Source organism: Rhopilema esculentum, unplaced genomic scaffold, assembly GCF_057945365.1.
Source record: "Rhopilema esculentum isolate cy_ngs unplaced genomic scaffold, ASM5794536v1 HiC_scaffold_36, whole genome shotgun sequence".
Classification (NCBI taxonomy): domain Eukaryota; kingdom Metazoa; phylum Cnidaria; class Scyphozoa; order Rhizostomeae; family Rhizostomatidae; genus Rhopilema; species Rhopilema esculentum.
The window spans coordinates 1822550-1847915 of NW_028300847.1; the positions used below are offsets into that span (position 1 = coordinate 1822550).

General features: G+C 35.8%; 1 protein-coding gene across 1 annotated transcript; it reads left to right on the forward strand.

Moving 5' to 3' along the window:
• Positions 1-926: 926 nt before the first annotated feature.
• LOC148957214 (endothelin-converting enzyme homolog) lies at positions 927-24864 on the forward strand. The gene is made up of 16 exons (XM_089115701.1): positions 927-1844; positions 4548-4607; positions 5920-6039; positions 7436-7522; positions 10870-11223; positions 12748-12846; positions 13848-13925; positions 15133-15236; positions 15557-15615; positions 17536-17587; positions 17876-17943; positions 18340-18467; positions 18749-18814; positions 19773-19868; positions 21730-21806; positions 22977-24864. The coding sequence occupies exons 1-16, from the start codon at positions 1050-1052 to the stop codon at positions 23074-23076; spliced, it is 2343 nt and encodes a 780-aa protein (XP_088971827.1). The 5' UTR covers positions 927-1049; the 3' UTR covers positions 23077-24864.
• Positions 24865-25366: the final 502 nt, after the last annotated feature.

Below are 25366 nucleotides of genomic sequence, written 5' to 3' on the forward strand. Positions count from 1 at the left end.
TGAAAATAATTTACAACTTAAATTAATTTATATGGACTCAACCTTGCCCTCATAAACATATGCATCAATCATTGCATCCATTGGCTATGACTTTCGGTAAGACATGCTTTCGCTTTGCAAATAACGGAGCTTTTCCTTACATACCTGTTCCGTTCTCTAAAATGCAATATCAGGAAGGTAGGTTCATAACAAATATGATATTTCCATTTCAAAATTCCTAAACTGCCCTTTACGAACTTCAGAGGTGACATTTCTGCGTGGCAACAAAGCTCTTCTTGGCGCCCTGCGAAATCTTCGATTGCCCTGCGAAATCGACTATTTTTTAGATTGGGGGGGTGTCACACCCCCCCACACCCCCCCGGTATTTTCGCCCCTGCTTATACTAGGGAAAAGGTCGCAAGCTTTCGGCTTTCCAAAAGTTTGCCAACAAAAGTGCATAGTTTATCTTAAATTACCATGGGTTGGTAACACTTCCTTGTAATTTGAAAGTAAGATTAATCAGGCCATCACAAAAGGTTTCTTTTCTGTGGCACGCGTGCCTACTACTTGCTTGGGCCCTAACATAAATAAAACTTTTGATTTTTCCTTCCGGAGGCGTATCCTACCCCCGAACAATTGGGATGGCTGGGGATCTTGATGAAAAAACAATAGTATTTTTGCGACCACAGCCTTTTCAAAAATAAAATCGCACATTCCAACATAAGACAATGTAAGGAATCACAAGTCAACCTGGTTACAGCAACGCTTCTTAAAACAGTAAAATTTTGTATCGGGAAAGTTTATAGAAAGGTCATAGAAAGCTTTAAAAAACTGAGCAAGGCCTCAACAGTACGGATGATATACTTTGAAAACTTGGAACTTCTTTACTCGGTGACTGTATGATTTGAATAACTTAAATCTTTTTAATTGCCGCCTTTGGCACGAACAGCAACAGCAACATTAACATCCCGTAAGTGCGGTCGCGAGGTGAAAGCAGCTGGTGAAGGACATCAAAATCTTGGACAAATCACTTGTCGATGTACTTTATTTGAGGAAATTCAACAATTGAGATGTATGCAAAAACGACTGAAGACTTGAATGGTAGTAATGATGACTTGATACCTCCGAGAATGCCAGACAACGCGTTTGGCTACGCACAATTGCAATTAGGCGCTGATGAAGTAAACACCGGGAACGCTCCATATTCCGTTGTCTTCAATGGCAGTCCTGGAAGAACCAAAAAGAAAAACCGCCAAATAATTGTCACGTTGCTGCTGATTCTGCTTGGGTTGCTTTGTGTTGTATTTATTGCTCTGTATGTCTCAAAATCAAAAGAGCTTGACTCGCTAAAAGGCGCAAGGCCTACAAACAAAAAGTTTTGCTTAACACCTGGGTGTATAGATGCTGCAAGCTTTATGCAAAGTGCAATGGACAAGACTGCAAAACCGTGCGACAACTTTTATCAATATGCATGTGGCGGCTGGATATCAAAACATCCTATCCCGGAGAAGGAGTCACGTTGGGGCGTAGGTTCAGTGCTTATGAACGAAAATCTTTACGCTTTGAGACACGCTCTTGAAGAACATGACCGTACGAAGACAAGACCTGCGAACAAAGAAGATGCTGAGTTGAAAGCAAAACAGTTCTATAAAGCATGCATGCAGAAAGAAGCCATAAACAAGCTTGGCAAAGCTCCGTTGATCGAAGTGCTTAAAAAGTTTGATGAGGTTGGGAGTAAAGGTAGAGATAAGAAGACAGTGCTAAAGGAATATCTGGTTATGTTGAATAGAAACTTCAGTATCAGTGCGCTGTTTAACACCTTCGTTGAAGTTGATGCTAGGAACTCGTCTCTTCATAGGATTCAGGTCAGTGCATACATTCAAGAGTCACGATAAACAAAAATTGATAATCCTAAGTTATATGTCAAGTGTCAAGTGGTTTTTTGGCTACATTGGACACCGAAAACAGGTGTTATTGTCTTAAGATTTCTGAGCAAATTCCAATGACGTAATCACTAACATCATCAATATAATCAGTTATTTCTAAAGAATGTACCTAAAAGTATTTTCTCTCTTTTCTTGGACTTATTTTTTGTAAATATGTTCAAAATCACAATGAATGAAATAAATATTTCCTCATTTACAGATTTTATGAAAAGATTATAAACCTTAAACGACAAAGAGGTTAGCTAAAACACTCTATATTTGACAAAGTGAGCAATGTTAAGTAAATTGCTAGACTGTCCAAGTTTTTTTCTCCTTTACATTTGCTCTGCAGTCTGTGGTCCTAGCTGCACTTTAGATTGTAGGGACACCTGTTTTTTTTAAATAGGCATTATTGTTAGTGGAAAAGAATCAAGGCATGATGGTTATTCGCTTTAGGTCAAGACCTCTGTTTTAAAAAAAGTCACTATTCCTTTGATAAAATCTGTGATGGTTAATTACATTATGCAAAATTTCACATCCCTGTTCTTCATCTGCTTGTTTACCTCTGTTTGTTTGTTAAAAGACAAACCAGAAATTTCATATTTGAAAATATTTCTAACCTACTATAGCAAACTGTGGGGGGGGGGGGGGGTTATAGCCCCTGCTAGCCCAATGGCTGCAGGGTGCCTGATTGACAGTGTCCCCACCCCTTTCAGCATCTTGTAGTATCTTACTTTGTTTCCTGTTTTGAAAGATTCTTGCTCTTCAGATCAGTGGAGTCTGGCTAATAATCTTTATCTAAAGCATTATTTTCACTTTCTGGCTGGATCACCACATGTCCGGGTCTAAAGACAGTTGCTTCTACCTTGTTTACACCTGAACTTTTGCTTAATAATAGTCTTTGTGGTTTTACCAATTGATGACATGTAAGGGTGCACTATAGGGTTCCTTCATTTTGCCATCCTGCATCTGTTTTCTGGTATGTCCCATAAGCCCAAAGGGTATAATTTCAATTGCCCTGCTCCTGTTTCATATTGCTATCCTGTATCTTGCTGACGATAAATAATTGATATATCCTGTATCTTGCCTGTCAAAAAGGCAGACCCAACCATTCCGCCATTCATATTGCGCACCCTAATCTATCAAATAGCTGCAAGATAAATGTTTTTTACAGTGGAGAGGTCTGAACTTTGAAATAGAAACAACTTAGCCCTTCCTTGCCAAATAAGCCAAGTCGTGCGACAAAGTATTGAGACACAAAGTTTTACAAATTTGGTTTGGTGACCACATACACCTGTTTTAACACCATTTCTACAAAATTTTAGTGTCAGAACAGTTAGTTATTGTAGATACTGTAGAAAAATAAAATTGCTGACTCACCTAAAGTTACTTATAGCAATAGATGTCTACAGAATTGTCTACAAAAGAACAGATATACATCAGTATTGTAAGGCATAGTTTATTTCAAGAAGCTATAGCTTTCGAGGGTCATACCCCTTGAAAACCAAGCCATACTCTGTTCCCAGCCAAGGGAACAAGGGAAGCCTTGCCAAAATTTTCTCAAAACGATGCAATAAGATTAGGGTTACTCTTTTGCAGACAAAAGGGGCACAAGCCCCTTGAGCCTTCTGGACCCACTGCCCTGCTCCCAACCCTTATAGGACTCCACAACACATGCACATTTCCAAAAGTAATGCTAGGCCACTGTTTATTATCAACCCATTGAAGATTCCTTAAAAATGTATGTCAGTGTCAGAATGGTATACAGTTTTTGTCTGTTTGTATACTGAGGTTTGTTATAAAAATTTAGCCAGTAGGGCAGAAAGGGGTCAAACATTAAAGGAAGACACCAAATTTCTTTGCATGCCAAGTCAGCCCTAACCAAAGTTTTGTAAAAAAGCCCAAGTTTAAAGCAAGTTATAAAATCAAGGCTGCGTATACCAAAGCTACCAAAAGTTGGTGTTACTTGTATATGGTCAAACAATCCATAAGTAAAGCTACAAAAACCATTGGTGTACCTTTAAAAGCTGCAACTTCATTGGAGAATTACAAAAGATATTTCACTCCATCAACAAGATATAGATTAGTTTTGTACCAATATTCCACAAAGGGCACAACAATATTTTTCTTGAATGTGAAGTAAAGTAACTGGTGCAGGTTTTCACCTTAATTTGATGGCCTGGTCTTGGGCACATGGGCACATGGGCCCTTTTGAGGGCCTTCAATCGTGCTCCATGTGCCTCACAGAAGTGAGCATAAAATCTTTTTTAAGCATGTAATTTGCACTTGCTTTCCCCACCTTGAATCTTTTGTCTAAATACTTGTTTTGTGGGTATTAAAATATTTTTTGATAATTCAAAGTGTTAAAAAACTTGTTCAGAATTTTTTGCTTTTTCCTTTTGTTTTAAAGTATGCAGCTTGTGCCTTTTGGCCAATATTACTGCAAATCATTTTAGAATTTAATACACCAGTTAGTAACCTAATTGGACAATTTCTTTTGGAAGGACAAAAAAGGATGGGTGAGACACACAAGTAATTTTGAAAAGTACATACAGTGGAACTTTCAGAGTAATGCTCTAACAGCCTCAAGTTTGTTTCCACATGCCATACATGGTTTCATGTCAATCGTTCCTTTATTTATAGATATCTCAATCAGGACTTGGACTTACACAAAGCCGTTATGCAGCTAATATGACAGACAAGGTAATGAATTGTTGTTTGTATTCAGTTTTGATTAGGTCATAGGATTTTGTTTGAGCAGATAGCATCTTTGTTTAAAGAAATATTTGATCTCTAATTTTTATGTTATAAATTCATGTAGTAGCCTGTTGCTAAGCTGCAAGTTGAATAAATATGCCTTTGATAAATGTCATTTTGCATCCCAAGTTTACAGAAAAGCTCTCAAAGAGGGATTAATTTTCCAAGGGTCGGACTGTTTTAGGTCTTGTTTTAAAGTTAGATGTAGGACTTTTAAGGTCACACATTTATCTTATTATCAAATATAGACTATGTGTGTAGTTGAGTTGCACAAGTAAGGAGAAGTCAGTTTGTTTAAATTATAAGCAATCATAGATTTTTTGCATCAGTATTGTGATATAGATATCATACAATGAATTATATGATAATACAACTATCTTAATTCTTTAACAATTCCAAACACAATTAATTTATCATATCCTCAAAAGTTTTATTCTTTCTAATAGGAATTAGTAATACCTTTAACATTATGAATTCCTTGGCTTTAAACCCCCAAACAGACTACTAATTGTTTTTTATTGCCTAATTGACAAGTACCCTTGCTGTTCAAGCTTTTATTCCCCTTCATTGTTTTCTGCTTTCCAAGTCAGCAGCTATGTAACGTGTCTCCTATATTCATTAAAGTAAACATCTTTGTTTAAAAGTTGTATTACATTTGTTCCATCATAGTTATAGGCAGTAACTTTAAATTTATTGATTGGTGACACAATATTTGAGCTGAAAATATTGGTTTGAAAAGGGTCAATTTTTCTAAAGTTTGATTATGAATGAATTTTTACCTTGATTAGTATCTAAGCACCTATTTTGATTTGTTGTTTCGTAATTGGAGAAAGTATGCTCTACTTTGAAAAGTTGCAAAAAGTAGACCAGCCCAATCTTCTAATTACTGGCCCAAGCTTCCAAGCCCAGTCATAGCTAATGCCTTAGATAAAAATGTTGGCACCCTTGTTTTCTTGGATAAAAGCTTTTGTTTTGTTTGCTCATTTACCTCGAGCACAGCTGCGTTTTTGCCCAAGCTCCCTGCCCAAGCCAGCCTTTGCTATCTTTCTAGATGTTTCAAACAAGCTCTTTTTGCTATGCTTTGTCTTTTGAGGACCCAAGAGCAACATTTTGTCTGTTGTTTGAATCTGGATTATGAAAAGTTAAGAATCTAGAGTCGCATTCTTCAAAGATAGCGTTTCAGTGGAATTTTATTTCTATTGCTCTGTTGATGGAGTCTTGTATCTAGACTAAATCTTATTTTTTTTTATATTTTCAGGTTATTTCTGCATACATCAATTATATGACCAAAATTCATTTGCTTCTTGGAGCTGGAAATGTGACAAAATTAGGATCCCAGATGGAAGATGTATTTAACTTTGAGAAAAGTTTAGCAAAGGTAACATTTGTCTTTCCTTAAAAAAAGCTAGATGGAAACCTTTGCTCTTGATTAAGAGTTTTGTATCTTATTCTCAACGTGTTTGCATTTGTGGATATTTGTATCAAGGAAAAATGGAAACATAGCATGCAGGCCTTGCTCTAAGTAAAATGAAGGTGCTCCATAAAAAGAGCCCCTTAGAAACTCTAGGCGCTTTATTTCGCACCTCTAAGTAAATTTCCTTGAGAGCATCCTTCGAGAGCTTTAGAAGATCGAGAGCTTCATATTAAAAGCTTCGGAAGAATGTTAAATATGAAATTCAACGGTGATACCAGAAAGCACCATTATATAAAATAACAAAACATGCAACAAACACTATGTTAATGTAAATATATAAATATAACAGAACAAAGTCGCAAAATTGTTCAGATTTTTCTAGATATGTAAGTTGCCATCATGCGATGAGCTTTTATCAGTGTCAGTATCACTACTGTTATGCTCAGCTTCACATATTGCTTCATCAAAACGCATGGCTTTAAATCGAACATTTAACTTTGTTTCCTTTTTTCATGTTATCCATTCTATAAGAAACGCTAGAACATCTACTACTCGCAAACTCAAATGAAAAGCAATGCGATAATTTGGACGGAAACGTGATCGCTGATTTGCACAGGCGATTTTAAGTTATTAAGAAAAACAGAAAATAATATTTACTTCAATAGAAGATTAACGCTTGCTCAAAAATCAAATAAATCTGCCGGAGAATACGCTTGATGGCCTGTATTCTTGATGGTTATTAGAGGGTTATTAGATTTAAAATGATATCGAAAACCCAACGTTGAATTTGCTGAATTTTTTCTCAAGGGGTAATCTTACGCAAATCATAATATTGCGGTCTGTTGGGAAGATTGTTTATGCTTGATCAAGTTGATTCAACAAATTCCAAAAATTTATTTTGCTCCGTGTTAATATTGTTTTTACGTTTTGAGGGGCTCTATAAATCGCTCTCCAAGGCTTCTTTTGGGTGCGCTCTAGGCGCGCGCGCTCGATCGAGCGCCTTTCCGGGCAAGGCCTGATAGCATGCTTAAGGACTTTCCTTTAGTGTATAAACGTCAGGTAATGGTTGAAGTTTGCCATGTTTCCACTTTTTTGCGATTTTGTTAAATCTGCAGGACCAGAATCTTAATTAAGGGTATCTATGTGTACCAACACTGTTGATACTCAAATAAACCAACAGGAATCTGCAGAAGTGCAATCAAATCGAAGTAAATGATAAACGTTTTAGCAAAAGGTCTTTTTTCAGAATGACCAATTTCACTTTCTGCCTTCCAAATGCTTGTATGATTAGGTGCTTTCCTTTCTATTTTCAACTGTTTGCCTTCAAAAGTATTCGTATGTATGTGATTGCTCTTTGCAGATCTTCGTGCCTAGGGAAAATATGACCGAAATTAACAAGATTTATAACAAAATGACAATTGGCGAATTCACAAAAATCTGCAACATGGTAAGTTGATTTTTTTTTGTCTGTCTCCCTTGTTCTCTTTTCTACATTACATCTTTATCTTGTTGTCTAGATTCGGTAGTTCACGGATTCTAATGATTATCACGTAAAAGATTAATCTGCTTACCTCCGGACTAAAATGAATTCTTTTGATAATACTCGCAAAGTCGTAATTTCTCAGAAGCAGTGGTCGATGTTTAGATAAAACATTAGAATTTCAGACGTTGACTTTGTAATTTGATTTGTTTATTACTTTCTATTGATTCTTCTAAATCGTCAAAGATAGTTAAGTTAATCAAAGAAGCTAAACATGTTAACAGTGATAGAATTTGTAAAGAAATCTATAATCTTTATTTGGAGATAATTTAACCGCTTTGACGAAACTACAAGCAGTTAATCCTAGCTAAGGGTCTGTTTTGGCCAGCTTACTCTTAATATCACATTCCTGCATTAATAAAAAATCCTCTTCGAGTATTTTTGTACACAGAGATTCCTTTGATTTAATCTTATTTCTTGAACTGATATATGGAATGTCGCCAGATATCTAGCGTATTAAATCTAACAAAGAAGTATTTTAATTTTGCTTTCAATTCGATATTAGTATGTTTATCCTTCCTGGAAAGATTTAGTAGCTTGGTTGGCATAATATTGTATTCACATTTCAACTTTGTTTTGTCGGGGTTTTGTCGATAGAAGAGAGGCATCAAACCAGAATGGATAAGGGATTATTTGGCTTCTTCCCGTATATTTTAATTTGAGCCTGTTTGAATTTTTCATTTTATTATGTATGGAATTTAATCACAAAAGGTTACATTTTCAGAATATTTTTGTAAGTCTGGATATGAACTTGACTTTGGAATCATTTTGCTCCATAAAAGTTTTTTTTAGACTGTTATAGACTGTTTAGATCTATAACTTGTTACATAGGATTCGTGTATATTGATTCATCACATGTAAGTTGGCGATTCTTTCAATAATATTCTTGAGTAGAAGATATGGTTGGCAAAGGCATTACGTCATAGACAGTGGCGTAACCGAGCAGTTTGGGGCCCTTAGGAATATTTTGCTTGGAGGCCCTTTCACAATGAAATTTTTTCAAGACAATCAAATTTGAGCTTCGAAAAAGATCTCTCAGTGGTAGCTACAGTAACAGGAATTGTGGCGAAAAGATAAAAATCTTTGTCGACTTGTAGGAATGAAAGGCTAACTCGACTTTCCAACATCAAATCAACCAAGTCTACAGATGCCAATTTCTCTGTTATTTCCACTCGAAACTCGATAGCAAATGCCCGTAGCTCTGATTCCAAGTCCTCTTCAAAATCTTCGGGATCAGATGTCTTCGTTGGTGGCTCTTGTTAGAGGGTTTGGAAATAAAATATCGAACGTTGAAGTAACCAGATCTTGGCCACAAAACCTTTCTTTAAGCTGCATCGAAGCAGTAACGACAGTTTTAAGAAACACATTGATTTTGAATGTTTGTTCTGGCGTATTGAAAATATTGTCCTCAAATGCTCCAATAACGGACCTTCTGCTTCTAGTTTTTGGCTTTAAATCAACTACTGTGTGCCAAGCACTAGCTAAAGCAGGCGCAGTTTGCTTAACAGAGTCCCAGGACTCGCGTAGCACAACAAGCTCTGAAATAGAGCAACATATCAATCGAGATGCAACAGTTAAGTCAATTTTGGGGATTGCAATTCACGGGAAGTTGTGCCGAATGCCCGTAGAATTCGTTCCCAAATAATGATAAAAAGAATGAATTCATAAGGATCCATCCTTTCTTTGAGTTTCTTGTTTTTTGCATCATCTCGCTCATTTTTGTTTTTTGATGTCAAGGTAATGCAAATTCAAACTGTCATAATATGTGGATATCTATCACCGAATATATTGAACCGAAAATTTTAAAAACATTCTTCAATTTTCCAAAGAAATCATCATTCTCCGGTACTGCCCCCACAGAGTCACTAATGACCAGATTCAAGTTATGGTTGCCGCAATTAACAAATAGAACAGGGCTGTCAACCATATTCTTTATCAACGTTTGCACACAAGCATGTGTTCAACTTATGACGTTTGCACCACCATATCCTTGGCCTCAAATCCAAGGTCTGGATTACTCCCACTTCATCAAAAGGAAAACATCAGGATTTAAGATACAGCAGTGGTTTTTAATAAGTTAGAAGAAAAAGGGCATCGTGCAACCTGTTAAGGGGAGAATATTGACTTTTTAAGTCCCTTTTTACATCAAATAGTGCAAAATAGCCTGTCTATTGAGAATCTTTGGGGGCCCTTAGGAATTGCCCTAGCCCCAACCTTTGTCTGTTACGCCACTAGTCATAGGCATCATAGGTAAGGAGATCGCTGTCAGCTAAGGTGACACTGTTTCGGAATATAACGAGTAAAGATAGGCGTCCCATTTACATTAAACCTGCTGGATCCGTTCCAGTATGGATTTTTTATTCGTACTAGTTTGTGAACGCTTCTCAAGGTGTACCAGTACGGTACGGATCCGTTCAAGTTGAGATCCGGTATAAGGAGGCTGGTACGGATCCAAGCTTATACTTCATAACCTATGCAAAGCAAATAATTGTCATAGACAAAGACTTTCAAAATATCGTGTTTAACATATGGAAAAACCAAAGCCTTTTTGAAGTAACAGAAAACGCTTCCCAAAGTGCTGATTATGCGGGGGTTAGGGGCTAGGTGCTCGAGCCCCTTGGAAGTTTCCAGAGCTCGTTCAGCCACCCCTGGCCATTTCCTAACGTAGAAAAGAATTTTTAGAAAACAGCTAATTAGCCTTTTATTTTCTCGATCGAAGGAAGTGCAGATATTTTTTACCAAAGAGACTTTTCTGAGACAGTTAGATTGAAATTGATCGAAAGACGAAATACACTGGAACGATTCATGCAAATTTTTAGTGCAAATTAAAAATTCAAAGCTGGTGTCTATGCTAAGGATGCTTCCTTATAGCTTGGTGAGGGTGATAGATTTTCCATCAGTGGTCAAAACTGGGGGCTCGCGTTAGGGAAATTGCCCATAGGCTTGGAGAACGGCGTCCACTACGCTTTCCAACTACAAATAAATGAAAAACGGAACTTTTTAATCGATCCTTAATTGCTGACGACGTGTTGAGATTGTTGATCCTTATTCTGTCAGGTATAACAAACAAGATTGTGTTATTAAGGATCAGCATTTTAATAGAAACACTGGCTTTTTTATAATAACCAACACAACGTCTAAAATTCGAATATATGGGACACGTTTCATAACAGATTGAATTCACAAACTAATTGTGTGGTGCTAACCTTCTGTATACTCATGGTAACACCTTTTTATGCTTTCTATTTTGCTAGATTGATTGGCTTAGCTTTTATCAAGAAGCATCTTTAGGCCTAGCGAAGATCACAAGCGACACAGAAATCATTGTACTTGCTAAGCCTTACCTGGAAAAACTTTCTGGTTTAATTGAGAAGACAGATTTTAATGTAGTACTCCTTTATGTTCATTGGAGACTGTACGCTTCCCTTGCTCCATATTTGTCGGATGAATTCACTAACGCGAGAAAAGAGCTTGACATAGCATCAGTTGGTTCACATTTGGAACAACCTAGATGGAAGACATGCGTTGAACAGACGGATGGTGTTATTGGCTTCGCGATTGGATCGATCTTTGTCAAGCGTAAATTTAGAGGGAAAAGCAAGTCAGTGGTATGAATATAACGTATACTGATATTGATATTGATAATAATACTGTTATTGATACTGATAATAATACTGATATTGATACTGATAATAATACTGATATTGATACTGATAATAATACTGATATTGATATTGATAATAATACTGATATTGATACTGATAATAATACTGATATTGATACTGATAATAATACTGTTATTGATACTGATAATAATACTGTTATTGATACTGATAATAATACTGATATTGATACTGATAATAATACTGATATTGATACTGATAATAATACTGTTATTGATACTGATAATAATACTGATATTGATACTGATAATAATACTGATATTGATACTGATAATAATACTGATATTGATACTGATAATAATACTGATATTGATACTGATAATAATACTGTTATTGATACTGATAATAATACTGTTATTGATACTGATAATAATACTGATATTGATACTGATAATAATACTGATATTGATACTGATAATAATACTGATATTGATACTGATAATAATACTGATATTGATACTGATAATAATACTGTTATTGATACTGATAATAATACTGTTATTGATACTGATAATAATACTGATATTGATACTGATAATAATACTGTTATTGATACTGATAATAATACTGATATTGATACTGATAATAATACTGATATTGATACTGATAATAATACTGATATTGATACTGATAATAATACTGATATTGATACTGATAATAATACTGTTATTGATACTGATAATAATACTGATATTGATACTGATAATAATGCTGCATAATATAGCCTCTCCATGACTAATGTAGTTGGTTATGCTTTACGTAAATGTTCCCAAAATTTCTGCTCGGTTTTGCTTCGCATAACTGTTCTTTTTTTGGCACAGCGGCCTTGTATCAATCTAGATTTTAGGGTGACTTTTAAACTTTAAACCACCCCTTTAGATTCTCAGAATTTAATTATCAACACTAACGCTCGTCTTATTCATCTGTATTTTTCTAAGAGACTATACGAAACTCGTGTATTATTGACTGAAAAATTAAGGATCATTTTTATCTCTTCTCGGTAATAGGTAAAGCTGACTCTAATGTCGTGTTCGGACATCCAGACTGAATTTTACTACTGTGTTAAGAATGGCGTGGCTCTCCTAATTTGACTTCTTGGGCGCCATAAATAATTCTTGAAAATTTAAACAGCATTTTTGCGTTTGCTTTCATCTGCCAACATTATGGTATTGCATTTTTAAGATACTGGATTTTACCGTCCTGAAATATACTAACTCAGACATAATATGAGCGCGTAAGGCGGGGGCAGGACTCAAACCCGCGGATTCAGGACTCGAATCCGCGAGTCGTTGCTTTACAAACTGAGCTACACGGTAACCAAATCCAAGCTGAGCCGCAAAATGAGCTACTCTTTCAAATCCAAGCCCAAAGTTGTACCACTCACACACAGTTAACCCTCTTTTCACTAACTCATGAAATGTTCCTCATTTTCTGAAATATCTTTTATAGGCTGCCAACTTAGTTGAGGAACTTCGACGGGCTTTTATCGCAAGCTTACCTCGCATAGAGTGGATGGACGATGAAACTCGCAGAGCAGCTAAGGAGAAGGTATTTATACTTCAGATATGTTGATTTTCCAGCACTGCTGATTTTGGTGCACCGGACGTGCGAACAGATTTTGTTTTTGAAATAAAAAACGCTAATGTCTATTCACCTTTTGACGTGTAATTCCACACCATTGTTCGATATTTTGGGAAATCCCTGCCTAGTTTACAATGATTTCGGTGTGACTGTATATCTTTGAATGGCCACACCCCTCTCGTATAAGCCCCGTCCCCTCGTATAAGCCCCCCCCCCCTCGAACAAGTCCACATCCTGGAAGAAAAAATTTTCATTAAGCCCTTACTCTCGAATAAGCACCCACCATAGCATGCCAGTTTTAGCGTTTTAATAAGCCGCCATGGATGGGAGCCTTTATAGAGGAACAACTGGGAAATACACAATTTGCTTAATGCTTGACAAAAACACAATGAAAATGTCAAAATTTTGAACTAAAATCCCTTTTCTGTTTTGATATATAACTTGGTTTGATATCTTAGAAAATATTTTTAGGTTCACTTACAAAAGATGATTCCTTTTCGTGCTATATCTCTGTCAGTATTCAATATATTTAACTGATTTTGCACTTAAAGTGAGTGGCATTCTCTGATGTTCTTTCCCGTTATGTCGTCGACATTCAAAACTCTTGAAAATAGATTTAAGCTGACTTGGTACTATGTAGTAAGTATCTCTTGTTTTTCAATTGAACACGTGCACCTGCAAATAGGTTGCTACATTAAATGGAAATTTTATATTGAGGCACTGCTATTGGCGGACATGAGACTTATCACATGAAATATCCTCGTACTGATTTCGGAATCATTGTGGCAAGTTGTTGGTAATGGCTGCCGAGTTCACATGAAAGTGAAATGATCCAGCCCAAAGCTGAAGACTTCTGCATAAAGCGCCAATTTGCCATTAACTAATGCTTGCATTGAGGCTATTTGATATTCTCAATCAATTTTTAGAATATCGACAATTCTTTATCAATCTTTTGTTTTCTTCTCCAGGCCCTTGCTGTGTTCCCAAAAATTGGCTACCCAGAAAAAATCATGGATCCAGAAAAGCTAACTAGGATGTATCAAGGAGTAAGTTTATTTAAACATCAATCTATGGTAAAAGTTAGCCAGGCCAAAGTTTGAGAAAGTTTGAAGAAGATTTTGGATCAAGTGGCATTGTTCCCAGAAAATGCTTTGACGCTAGACAACTTTTTTGTAAATAGTAAATGTTTCAATCATTATGACAAAGGTTTGTCGAAATTTGACAATTTTGGTTCTTGTCTTAGAAACCTTTTCACTTTTCTGGTTTCTTGTTTATAACCCTATTTCAAGTTTTGCTGTTGTAACATAGGTAAAAAAAACCAATTTTTCCATCTCTTTCCATTTCATGAAACTGACCGATTTATAAGCTAATCACAAAGAAAATACGATAATATAAGTTGCAGAAGGTGTGAATCACATAAAGAGAACTTAGAACATTTATGGCAATGCCAAAATTCAAAAAAACATCTTCCAGAAATGGAACAAATTCTAAAAAGCAACGCAAAAGGCCTGATAGAAATCGAGAGATTGGTTGAAATTTTTCAAACCTAAGTGGAAATAAGCCTGTGGTACTATACTGTACATGCTGTCTTTCCTGGCAATTCTGTGTTTGTGTTATGGTAACTGCTCCGAAACGGAGATTTGGCAAGTTATTATTGCTATCATTTTTATTTTGGATGAGGAATTTTGGATTTAGATGAGGTAGTTTGGAAGAAGTTGTGTTACCGCAGACTGTCCAGCTAAGTAGATACTGTATTAAGATAAGTTTAGCAACCTTGGAATATTGTTGTTATTTATTGGGTATTTCGGAAGATGCAAGAAGCCACTGCGCTGTAATTGATTTCCAATATTGATCTTTTTGTGCGATGAACAGTACCAATGATGTTTTATTATTTGGTTTTTATTAATCATATCAGCAATACAAATAAATCGATTTGCAGAGCTAGATATATGTTTCTCGATCAAACTTTTAAGTTTCCTTAATCCGATTGTAGTTAGCTAAGTGTCAATTTGGAATGCAGCTCTCTTTATACATTCCAGTTAAAACTTGCTTTACCCACTGCTTATTACACTGTTTACAAATTTATATGTTATACAACGTAGAAGATACGTTACCAATTGCCTGCGTCTGGTTTGTGGCCAATGCACAGGCTTTTAATACCTGTATTTTAAGAATCCACGCTGTTGATGTTCTTATTCCATCTCTCAAAATATTTCGTAAAATGATACTATTCATTGTGTTTTTTTTGCACAGGTACAATTTTCAGAAACAAGCTTTTTTCAAAACATGCTGAATTACAGAGAGTGGATGGCGAAGGAAAACATTATCCAACTAACAAAACCTGTGGATAAAACGGTGTAAGTAATTAAGTTCTAACTCTAACTATCTGCCAAAAAAATTGCATCGGTTAAATAGAGTTCCGAAATAATGACTTCATAAAACTCTTTTGTTAGAATTTATCAATGTACGACTTCCCTCGTTATTGATGGAAATTTGGAAGTTATTTCTCCAGACCAATAACTAACCTGGGTTTTCACCTCAAGTTTTTTCAAACCGAGTTGATTCTTGAAAATTTATACCTGAAATATGTCTTTCCTTTTAGTTTCTTTTATATTGTTTAAAGCCTCTTTTCATTTTTTAAATGATGATCTGTGATTGGCAATATCTTATTTTTCAGATGGTACATGACTCCTTCGACCGTGAATGCTTATTATGATGCAACACGAAATCAAATAGGTTAGAATTCATTTATGAAGCTTTTTATGATTTTCAGGTACTTTCAATTTTACCATACTGCCTCTTAATTTTCAGCTATATCAATCAGGCAGATTTCTAATGTGGTAAAAAATTAACTAGACGGATCAGTGAATGAAAGCTGAAAAACCTGAACTTCAAAGTTCAGTTAACGAGCGATTGAAACAGTGATTGGGCAATGCCCTAGTCATAATTCTTATTTTTAGAAATAATCTGTTCTCTTAGGAACGTACTTTGTCTTTCTTACCGAAACGAATCAAATTGTGATATCACTGAGTCGATCGGGGAAACACAACGATTGGATGCCCAAGTCCCATATTGGATGAAGGGACCACCTATAACCTCGATCCAACCGATTACTAGTATTTACAGCCCTTGAAGTCGAGTCGATGCTTGCTTTGTTCTCTTAAACATAAGTGTGTAGTGCAGGGACTCTTGATTGTTTTGATTGCCGGCCAAAAAAACTATATTTTCTCCGAGGGCCACTGTGTTTTCGACTTTTACATAGCTTGTGTCAGAATAGTTACACAAACTCATAAGTTCTATATTCTATATTCATAAAATCTATGTAGTGTGCTTATTTCATGAAATAAGTTTTGGAATTGTGGATGAGAGGAGAGAAAAAGGGAGGGCGATGATAACATTTAGGAACATGATGCTGGCTTGAAGTTAGAGGGATTGGCTCAATGTGCAATACCCGACAAATGTAAACGCCCAAGGCCAGGGATAATTTTCTGGGGAAGGGAGACTAAAAGCTTCAAACTGTACCAAAGTATATAAAGCCAAAAAAATGATTTACACAAAAGTTTGCAGCATGCGTTTCTTTTACCAGGTTGAATCAATTCAGAAGACAGTTGTGATATCTTTAAGTTACGATGTTAATATTTGTTAGGTCGACTTAAATGCACTTGAAGCCGGATTCAGGGACGGCGAAACTTTTTTTAAAGTGGGGCCAGAATTTAATGATTGCGTTTGTATTAAAAATGGCCGCCATCATGGTTGGTGGGAAGAAAAATTTTAGATTATAGTAATCTAGGGATGGCCAGAGACTACATCTAAAATAGAATTTGACAGGAGAGAAGCTAACGGTTCCATAGTTTTATCTATTTTAATTTCGACATAAAAAGAAAGAGTCTTTCAAAGTTTTAGACTTATCTTAGCATAACAGCGAATAATCAACTTTTTTACAAATGAATGAAACCGAAATAAGATGCTTAGAAAAATTGAATTAAACACAGTTTGGCAATAAAGCATTAGTCAGTGCCCTACTAGTCCACACACGCTGCCTCATACACATACGCTAATAAGCATGAACTTCATGAACTAAAGATTAAGTCTGGCCTTGGGCCTTGGATCTCAGAAAATGGAGGAAAGGGTGAGGTCATGTTGAGTTTATCAGCGACCTATTGAATTCAATGAAAGCAGTAGAATATTTTGCTATAAAACGTTCAAATGATTTAATAAAGTATTTCCTATTTTCGTACTCCGATTCGGACCAATTACTGGTCAACGGGACGCCCATTATCATTTGCTGCAGAGAAAAAGAAAAGAAAATATCAGAGCAGTCCAAAAACAAAGCTAAATCAAATTCAAAATTTTCAAAGTGTATTTTAAAACATATTTTCAAGATAAAGCGCTCGGCGGGCCGGATAAGAAACATGCTGCGGGCCGGAGTTTAAGAATGGCTGGTTTGTTGTATTGTACCTATATTGTTGGTGTAGTGTATTGTACCTATATTGTTGGTGTAGTGTATTGTACCTATATTGCTCTTACTATGCCTTGGAACCTACTTAGTAGTAAGTTCTTCTACATAACATGCTTTGGTAAAACGAAGAACTGCGGGAAAGTTAGTAATCCCTTCTCACCTTGCATCGTATTAAAGCTATCATGTGTTTGTTTCAGTATTTCCAGCTGGTATTTTGCAGCCGCCATATTACGACATACGATATCCAATGTAAGTCTTTCTATTTTAAAGGCATTTGCCTCTGGTGAAAATGGCTTATAGCCACTCGTCTGCCAGCAGTTGACCAATGAAGTTGCGCACAGAGATAAGAACCTGGTATAAACACGTGATTTTTATTAACTAGCATTAACACTATTGCTGCCATGCTGCCGTGATGGTCATAGAGTGATAAAACAAAGAGATGACACCTTGCATTTACCGGACTGTCGTCTATACGACATCTAGCACACTGCGGCAGATTTTTCTTCATTTTGATTTATACATTCTGTTTTGCTGTAGGTCGGTGAATTTCGGTGGAATTGGTGCTGTCATCGGACACGAACTACTTCATGGCTTCGATAACTCTGGTATGATATTCATTATCTATTTTTATAATCTTATTTCTTATTCCTACTCTCTTTAACACATATTAGCATATTATCGTTGTTATCTTGCTCAAATACAAAAAGCGACGTAATCATCCAAGTTTCAGCTTCTAGAGGATAGCAGTGACCCTGAAATTTAGGAAGCCACAAGGCTGGTGTACCCAAAAAGTGAATAAAGCAAAAGTTTATTTACAGAAATTCAGGAAAAGTTATGTAACATGCAACCAAGTACACTAGTCATAGAGTTGCTATATAAATTATGGATTATTATCATTATTATTATTATAATTTAAATTTTCACTATTATTACTGCACTTCTTTTTCTCTAAATTTACACTTGATAAATTTAATCTTATTTTTGTAATCCGTCTCTCTCAGGTCGTCTTTATGATAAAAATGGAAATTCGGGCAAGCTTTGGTGGACCAAACATGCCGTGGAAGAGTTCAAAAAGAAAGAAAAATGCTTTATCGACGAGTATGGACAATACGTTATCAAGGGAAAGCACGTGAGTTGTATTTGAATATGATCGTCGTAGTCAAACATTACGCATTTATTGTCGTTTAAACATTGTTGCAACTTTTTCCTTTCAAAGAAAACTGGGTAAGCTATAAAAGCTATTATTTTTCATTTGTTCTACTTTAATTTTTTATTTATTTATTTATCTGTCCATTTATTGTGAAACAGAAAGTGAAGCTTGAAAAGTATTTGCAATCAAAGATATATTAGAGGTTTTTTTAAAATAATGTTCGTATTTATGTAGGACATTCTGCATCTCTTACTTTTCAGATCAATGGGAAAGTAACATTGGGTGAGAACATTGCCGATAATGGTGGTTTAAAGGCAGCTTATAATGTGAGTTCTGCAGCTTTTGTATCGGAGTAGGGATGATCGGAACTGCGTGTTATTGTAATGTTGACTCATGGTGAGTGGGCAGGTGCAAGTTTTATCTGAAACAAAGCAACATCTTGATCTCGATAAAACCAGTAACAGGAGATGTGTATTCAAGGCGGTGCCGTTATTAGGTCATGATTGCATCTGCGCCCCAGTGGAACATAATGATTTCAGCTTTTATCATTTTAAGAGCAAAATCCCCATTTCTTTGGCCATGCCTTTCTTTTGGCCAGTTCTAGAGCTACTTAGGGCTATTGATGAAACTTAGGCAAGGCACAGCCTGAATACGGGGAAATGTAGATTCCAACACCATAGAGAAATAACTTCGATATGAAGTATTGATGCAATCTCTTAATATTCTTTAGGCCTTTGCAAAAACCTCAATATTCGGAAAAGACCTATCAAAAATAGATTATTGCCGAAAAGATCTTGTTTCTTTAATGTGGTGGCTTTACTCTCGGAGTAGCCACATCAGCCATCAATTGTTTATCGTATGCTTGCCATAAGCCTGGCATGGCTATCAGTTTTCTATTACAGAGAGTTCCTTTGTTTCAGTGACGAAAACTCCCTTATCAAAATCAATCATCGTTTTGAAATATTCACTTTTGTCAATTTTTACTGCAACGTCACCAAACCAGTATTGACATGACATGACGTGCAGCATTTCCATGTCATTACCAGTAAATAGCGGAATAGACAATAGCAATTTATTTGATCAATTTCACACCATTCACAGTTGAGTTTTTTTACTATAAGTTAGACTATTCTGAGGTACTAGACACGTAGGCCTTGGTGCACTTAGATCTCGATGCAGCACTTGAGCCCGTCAACCCAGAACAGCTACACAGCTCATACGGAAAAGTTAGCCCTTATAGCTTGAGAGCAACTTCGATTCATACTTGAATTGTCTGATTCACAGGCTTACAAGGCATGGGTTAAGAAGAATGGAGAAGAGCCAATTCTTCCTGGACTTGATGCAACTCATGACCAGTTGTTCTTCATATCCTTTGGCCAGGTATAAATGACTTTTCTCTACTTAGCAGCTTTGATATTTTGGTTCTGACAATTTATTATGTTAGTTACATCCAGAAGTATGTTCGTTGAAGCTTGAAGGAGTAGATATCAAAGTCCCGAAAAGTTGTCAATCTTTCTCCCGCCAAGCATACCTTACTATAAAGCCTTCCTCATTTTAACGTGTTTTAAATGGGTGCGGTCTGGAAGTTGGGGGAACTCAACTAGTTTTTGCTCCTTATCTTGCAACTCTGTTTTTCCAAAACATTTCGAAAAATTGTAATCTGTTGTTAATTATAGATATTTTTGGAACAGATAAAAAGTAACATCCCTATGTCAATTAATAACAAATGCGTGTCATAATTCAGATATTTAAATTTCAAAAAGTTTGCGCCCAAATTTTACAGTGCAAAGCAGTTCTTTAACTAATTAAATATCAACAAACAGGAGGTTTATAAATATAAATTATTTTTTTTTGCCTGACTGCATTTTGAAAGCCCTAAGGCAAAAGGATTTTTCATTTTCCCTTTTTCGGTCACCTTCCTCGATTTCCTTTTATTACTACAACCTTCCTCCAGCCAGTGGCCGTGGGGCCGTGATGTTTTCCTGACTCTGGTAGAGGTTGACATCTCAGTTCAGCAAATGTACCGTTCATGAATATTCATTTCATTTTGTTGAATTTTCTGTCCTAAATTTTCATATTGTTTTGCTTAAGAACAACCCCTCCCCTTTTTCTATCCACAGCTATGTTTACTCCCAAAAACGCGAGACCCAATCACAATTGCTCGAATCTTAAAGGATATCCTATTATCAAGAAGATCTTTAGAATTGGTTACAATGTATTTTGACTGAAAATTTCAATACCTTTCTCATCAAACAAAGAGGGAAAAAGTCCTCCTATACCTTGGATCCCCTCCACTCACATCTGATATCTATTTAATGCTTCTATTCCGACCCTTCTTACCGCTACAAAACTTCAGCACTGCTTATTTCATTCTTTTTTATTTTACTGCTTTCTGTGTTCGCTTTGTTTCCTTGCTTTGGTTCAAGGTAAGACCTCCCAAATGTGATCGCTTGATTAGACTTCGTTTAATCTTGAATATTTAGATGTAATCAAACTTGATAAAATACCAAAAGAACCCGCAAAATGAGTATGGAGTTCCCAAACAACTTGAATCTGTAGTTTGTTATTCTTATTCAAATTCTGCTTTCAATGATTGGAATCACAGGAATGTACACAACATAATGAATTCACTTTTTTTTCCAATAACAAAAAACTGTACAGTAAAATTAGTATTTTTGATTACAAGAAAAACTTAAAACTTTGAATCTGTAAATGCCTTCTTTGTTGATATTGTTACATTGTGAAACATAGACAGCTCATTTGTTAACTGCTAAATGGCCTTCGATATTTCAACTCAAAAAGTGATTTACATGTACTCTTTAAACTTTCCATGAGTATACTAGATTGCGTGCGGTAAAATATAATGCTTGATAACAGGCTTTGCTCGTAAGGTCGTTATTTGTTTAAAACAATTTTCCTTGTACAATTTACTTAAAATTGATCGTTATTATACTCTTTAAACTCACTTAAAAACATTTTATCTGGTACCTTATATCTGGTCTGGTATCTGGTACAACAGTTAAGGGCTTAACTTTTGTATGATTTAATCTTGGTCATGGCGATTTCTCATTCATTGTCATAGCATCTCTTTTCTCGCAAAAACCTTTCCTGATCTCACCATTTTTGAATCCCTTATTTGGAAGGTTTAAACTCAGTCTAAATGCCCGTCATTTATGTAGACCTTTGACGCGGATTACATTAGCTTTCATTATTGACATTCTCAAAATTTCATTTTTCCTAGTCGTGGTGTACCAGCGCCCGCACTGCTGCTCTTTTGGACCAATTAGATACGGACTCACATTCGCCCGCTATGGATAGGTAACATTTTTTCTTTCAATGACTAGTTTTTTTGCATTAATAATTTTTTCATTGCCTTATCTTATGCATGTCAAACAAAATGTGTACCTATTTTATGTAATTAAAAGACAAAACGTCCTAGAATATATCGCAAACCAAATCATTGGGCAGGCAAGGTCCTCTTTCCATTTAGAAGTTTTGGAATCTTTTCACATCAAAACAAGAGACCCTGACTTGTATAGACAGAAAGATTTGTTTTCTCTATTAGACTTTCCAACTAGGTGAGATGTTTGCGGTCGCTGATTGGTTAAGAAAAGAGCCAATCACACGCGCCTTTCTTCCTCTCATGTTATTTCGATCCACATCTAGATATAAATTTTCAGCTTACTTGTGGTCATTATCCTGCGTTTATACTCTGAAGAGTATCAGACGAAAAGTGCTTTAGTATGGTATGTTTCCGGTATTTCGTGCAATCTTCAAGTTTTGCGGTACAAAAACCTCTTTGGTTAAACTATGTTTATAGAAAAGCCACACCTTTGCAGAGAAGTGAATCTGTTCATATCTAAAACCAACCCTCTTATGTCATCTGCTTGAAGATAGTCATTCTTAAACAGTGACTTCTCTTGTTATCTAACTGTTCAACAGCAAGCCAAAAACATGGCTCTTGAATTGCAGCCTACTCAAACCTTATCCGTCATACACTTTGTGAAGTAAAATAAATTAAAACTGGTTAACTTGCCGCTAATCTGCAGCTCCTAATCTGAAAAAGATCTAGGTTCTCTATGCTTTCCTTATCAATGAAATCTTTGTTCCAGTAAAACCTGTTCAAAAAATAGATTGAAAGAAGTGAAGTTTATGAGAATTGTTCATCATAGACGCGAAATCTGATGTTGGATTTTCTATTCTCCAGTAGGCCTTTTCTATAACTGACAAGTAATTGGACGCAAAGCTATAAGCTGTGAACGTTTTCGTTTGGTTATTTGGCAGAGATAGCATTTATAAAGAAATCGTAAAACAGGATTGCATTACTGAAGGTCAATCTGAAACTGCGAGATAAAGAAGAAATTGTTTTTTTCTTTGTAAAACTCTAATCAAATTTGTAAAGATGATTTTTGATAGGAAAAGAGGACAAAATGTTCAATGGACTGTATATCTTAATGGCAAATTGACATTTTCTTTTTATGTGTTTAGGGTTCTTGGTTCAATATCAAATTCGGCGGAGTTTGCAAAAGTTTTCAAGTGTCCAGCCGGAAGCAAATATAACCCAAAGAAAAAGTGCAATATATGGTAGAAGCTTGCTGGTCAATGACTGTCCATGATGTGAGCATCAAGTTCAAATCATAAGTTTTAATCATTGATTTTAGCTCGGTAGCCCATGTGGCTGCAGCCTACTCGTGACGTCACTCGACCAACTCTTATTTGTAGTGTTGAAGAAATTATTGCTAAACTGTGTTTTTGGCACATAAATTTTGATTTCTACTAGGTGGGCTTTCAGTATAGTCATCATACTGATTTCCTATACGATTTTAGATCTCGTAATTGAAAGCGTTGAGCATTTGACCGTCTTTGAAGTAATTTGTAGGCTAGTTACAACACAACCTTTGGTTCTTATGTCCAATAGGGTCTAACATGTAACGCGTTCCTACTGAAATATTATGATATTATTATTGATAAATTCATGATAAATTCATGATAAATTCAACACATTAATACACTCTGCTGTCGAAATTCCACTTGTACAGCACCAATGTGTAATATGAACCGTAAATCTAACAATGTGAACTCAACTTTGAGCTTTTTTGTGTTATTTCAGCTCAAACCCAAACAAATTACAAGCTTTGCAAAAGAAATTCCTCTGGCCTAATCGATTTGTTAGTTGAGTTTATAATAGCGGATTTCTTTTCTGTTGAGCACGGATTCATTATTGTTCTCAGGAGAAATATCGGTTCAAGTAGCCATGGTTAACGGAATGTTTGGTGCACATTTTTAGGAAACGAAGTCCGGACTAATGAGAATTAAGGGCCTTCATTGTCTTGGTTTATTGTCACGGATTGCCGTGTAATGATAATCTCTAAAGGGTATCTTGCTAGAAGTCACTTGTTTCTCTGTTGGAAATAAAGGTGCTAAAAAATTAGTTCTGACGCAGCTAAAAACAATCCATTCATTTGCGCAAATGGAAACAGGGTTTCACGTGATGGCTCAGAATTTCAACAGTGCAAACTACAGTGAATACAATACTTTATGAAATATGTCTCCTGTTATGCAATCATTTCCTGGAATATACTAGCACGTAAAGAATGTAAATACGCATGTTGACTTAGGTGACTGGTGAATCGATCTAAAAGGGTAACGTGTAAATTGCAATGTAAAAATGGAATCTTGTGCGGTGTGATGAATAGGTGAAACAAACATAAAAGTCCTTTATCAAGGAATAGGTGAAAGTCATAAGGTCAATAAGAAGTAGATTACTTGGTATGTTACGTAACCTATGGCCAGTTCTGTATTACCCGTCGTTCCATTGAGGGTTGTGCTCTTTACCGTATATGGAATGGCTACTATCGTTTATGTACATTTTAGTAATCTCTTACTGTATGAAACGAATTGGTAGTTATAAAATCTGACATTCCACCGACTGTTTTTTTGTGGCAGCTGTTTACAATGTCACTAAAGATTAACGCGCAATCAGCCGATGTTAAAGCCCTTATCTCATCTCAGTAAAGAATCATTTTCAATTGCCTCGAAAGCCAAGTAGATTAAAAAAAAGCCAAGTAGATTGATTTTTGTTAGCTTTTTTAACAATTTCCAGTTACATTTCAGTCTCGTTTATTGTATATATGTTAACTTTCCGCGCTGGCACTTAAATGATTACTCGATTTTCGTCTGTCTGTATCTTAAGTCGGATACAAACCTGATAAGCTTTCATTTTCTGTTGATTTTGCTTTCGTTAGAAAAGCATTCTTTCAAATTAATTCCTAATCATTAGAGTTTAATTAAAATGTACATATTATAGCTAAATTAAAGGCTTAGATTTTTTGGTGTTTTTGGTCTTTTGTGTTATGGAATGAAACAGAAACAGTAATGGAAAGTCATTGTCATTCTCCATTTGTTTCACTGCTAGGGCTGCACCTAATGGTGGTTATGGCTGAGGATGATGGTATCGGAGACAAAGTCAATGACTTGATGACTCGCACTTTGACGACTGAATACTGACACTGACAAAATCTAAGCAAGACGAACAGTTTTTCCTTCCTAGCTTTTGTAATGTTTACTAGACAGAATAAACTCCTACCGATGAAACTTTGTTCTTTCCCACAATCAAAAACAGACATTTCAATAGAATTGAACAAAAGCCCACCATCAGCTGTATCCAGGTCACATGTAAACATAGAAGTGGGAAACACATCTATCTGTCAATTTTTGCGTTTTTTGTAAATCTTAGGCAACTTCGTTTATTTTCAAGTCTGAAACTGAATGCACACCAGACTTTACGTTGCCCATATTACGTTTGCGTTTTTGATGCGATCCATGTGCAGCGCGTTTTTCAGTAATGCATCATGATGCGTCAAAATTGGATTTATCCA

Bases quoted from the DNA above. Each gene is read 5' to 3' on its own strand.
- LOC148957214 (XM_089115701.1), top strand. From the start codon at position 1,050: ATGTATGCAAAAACGACTGAAGACTTGAATGGTAGTAATGATGACTTG. The intron at 11,224-12,747 runs GTATGAATATAA...TATCTTTTATAG, and splicing joins GAGGGAAAAGCAAGTCAGTG to GCTGCCAACTTAGTTGAGGA. The intron at 13,926-15,132 runs GTAAGTTTATTT...TTTTTTGCACAG, and splicing joins TAACTAGGATGTATCAAGGA to GTACAATTTTCAGAAACAAG.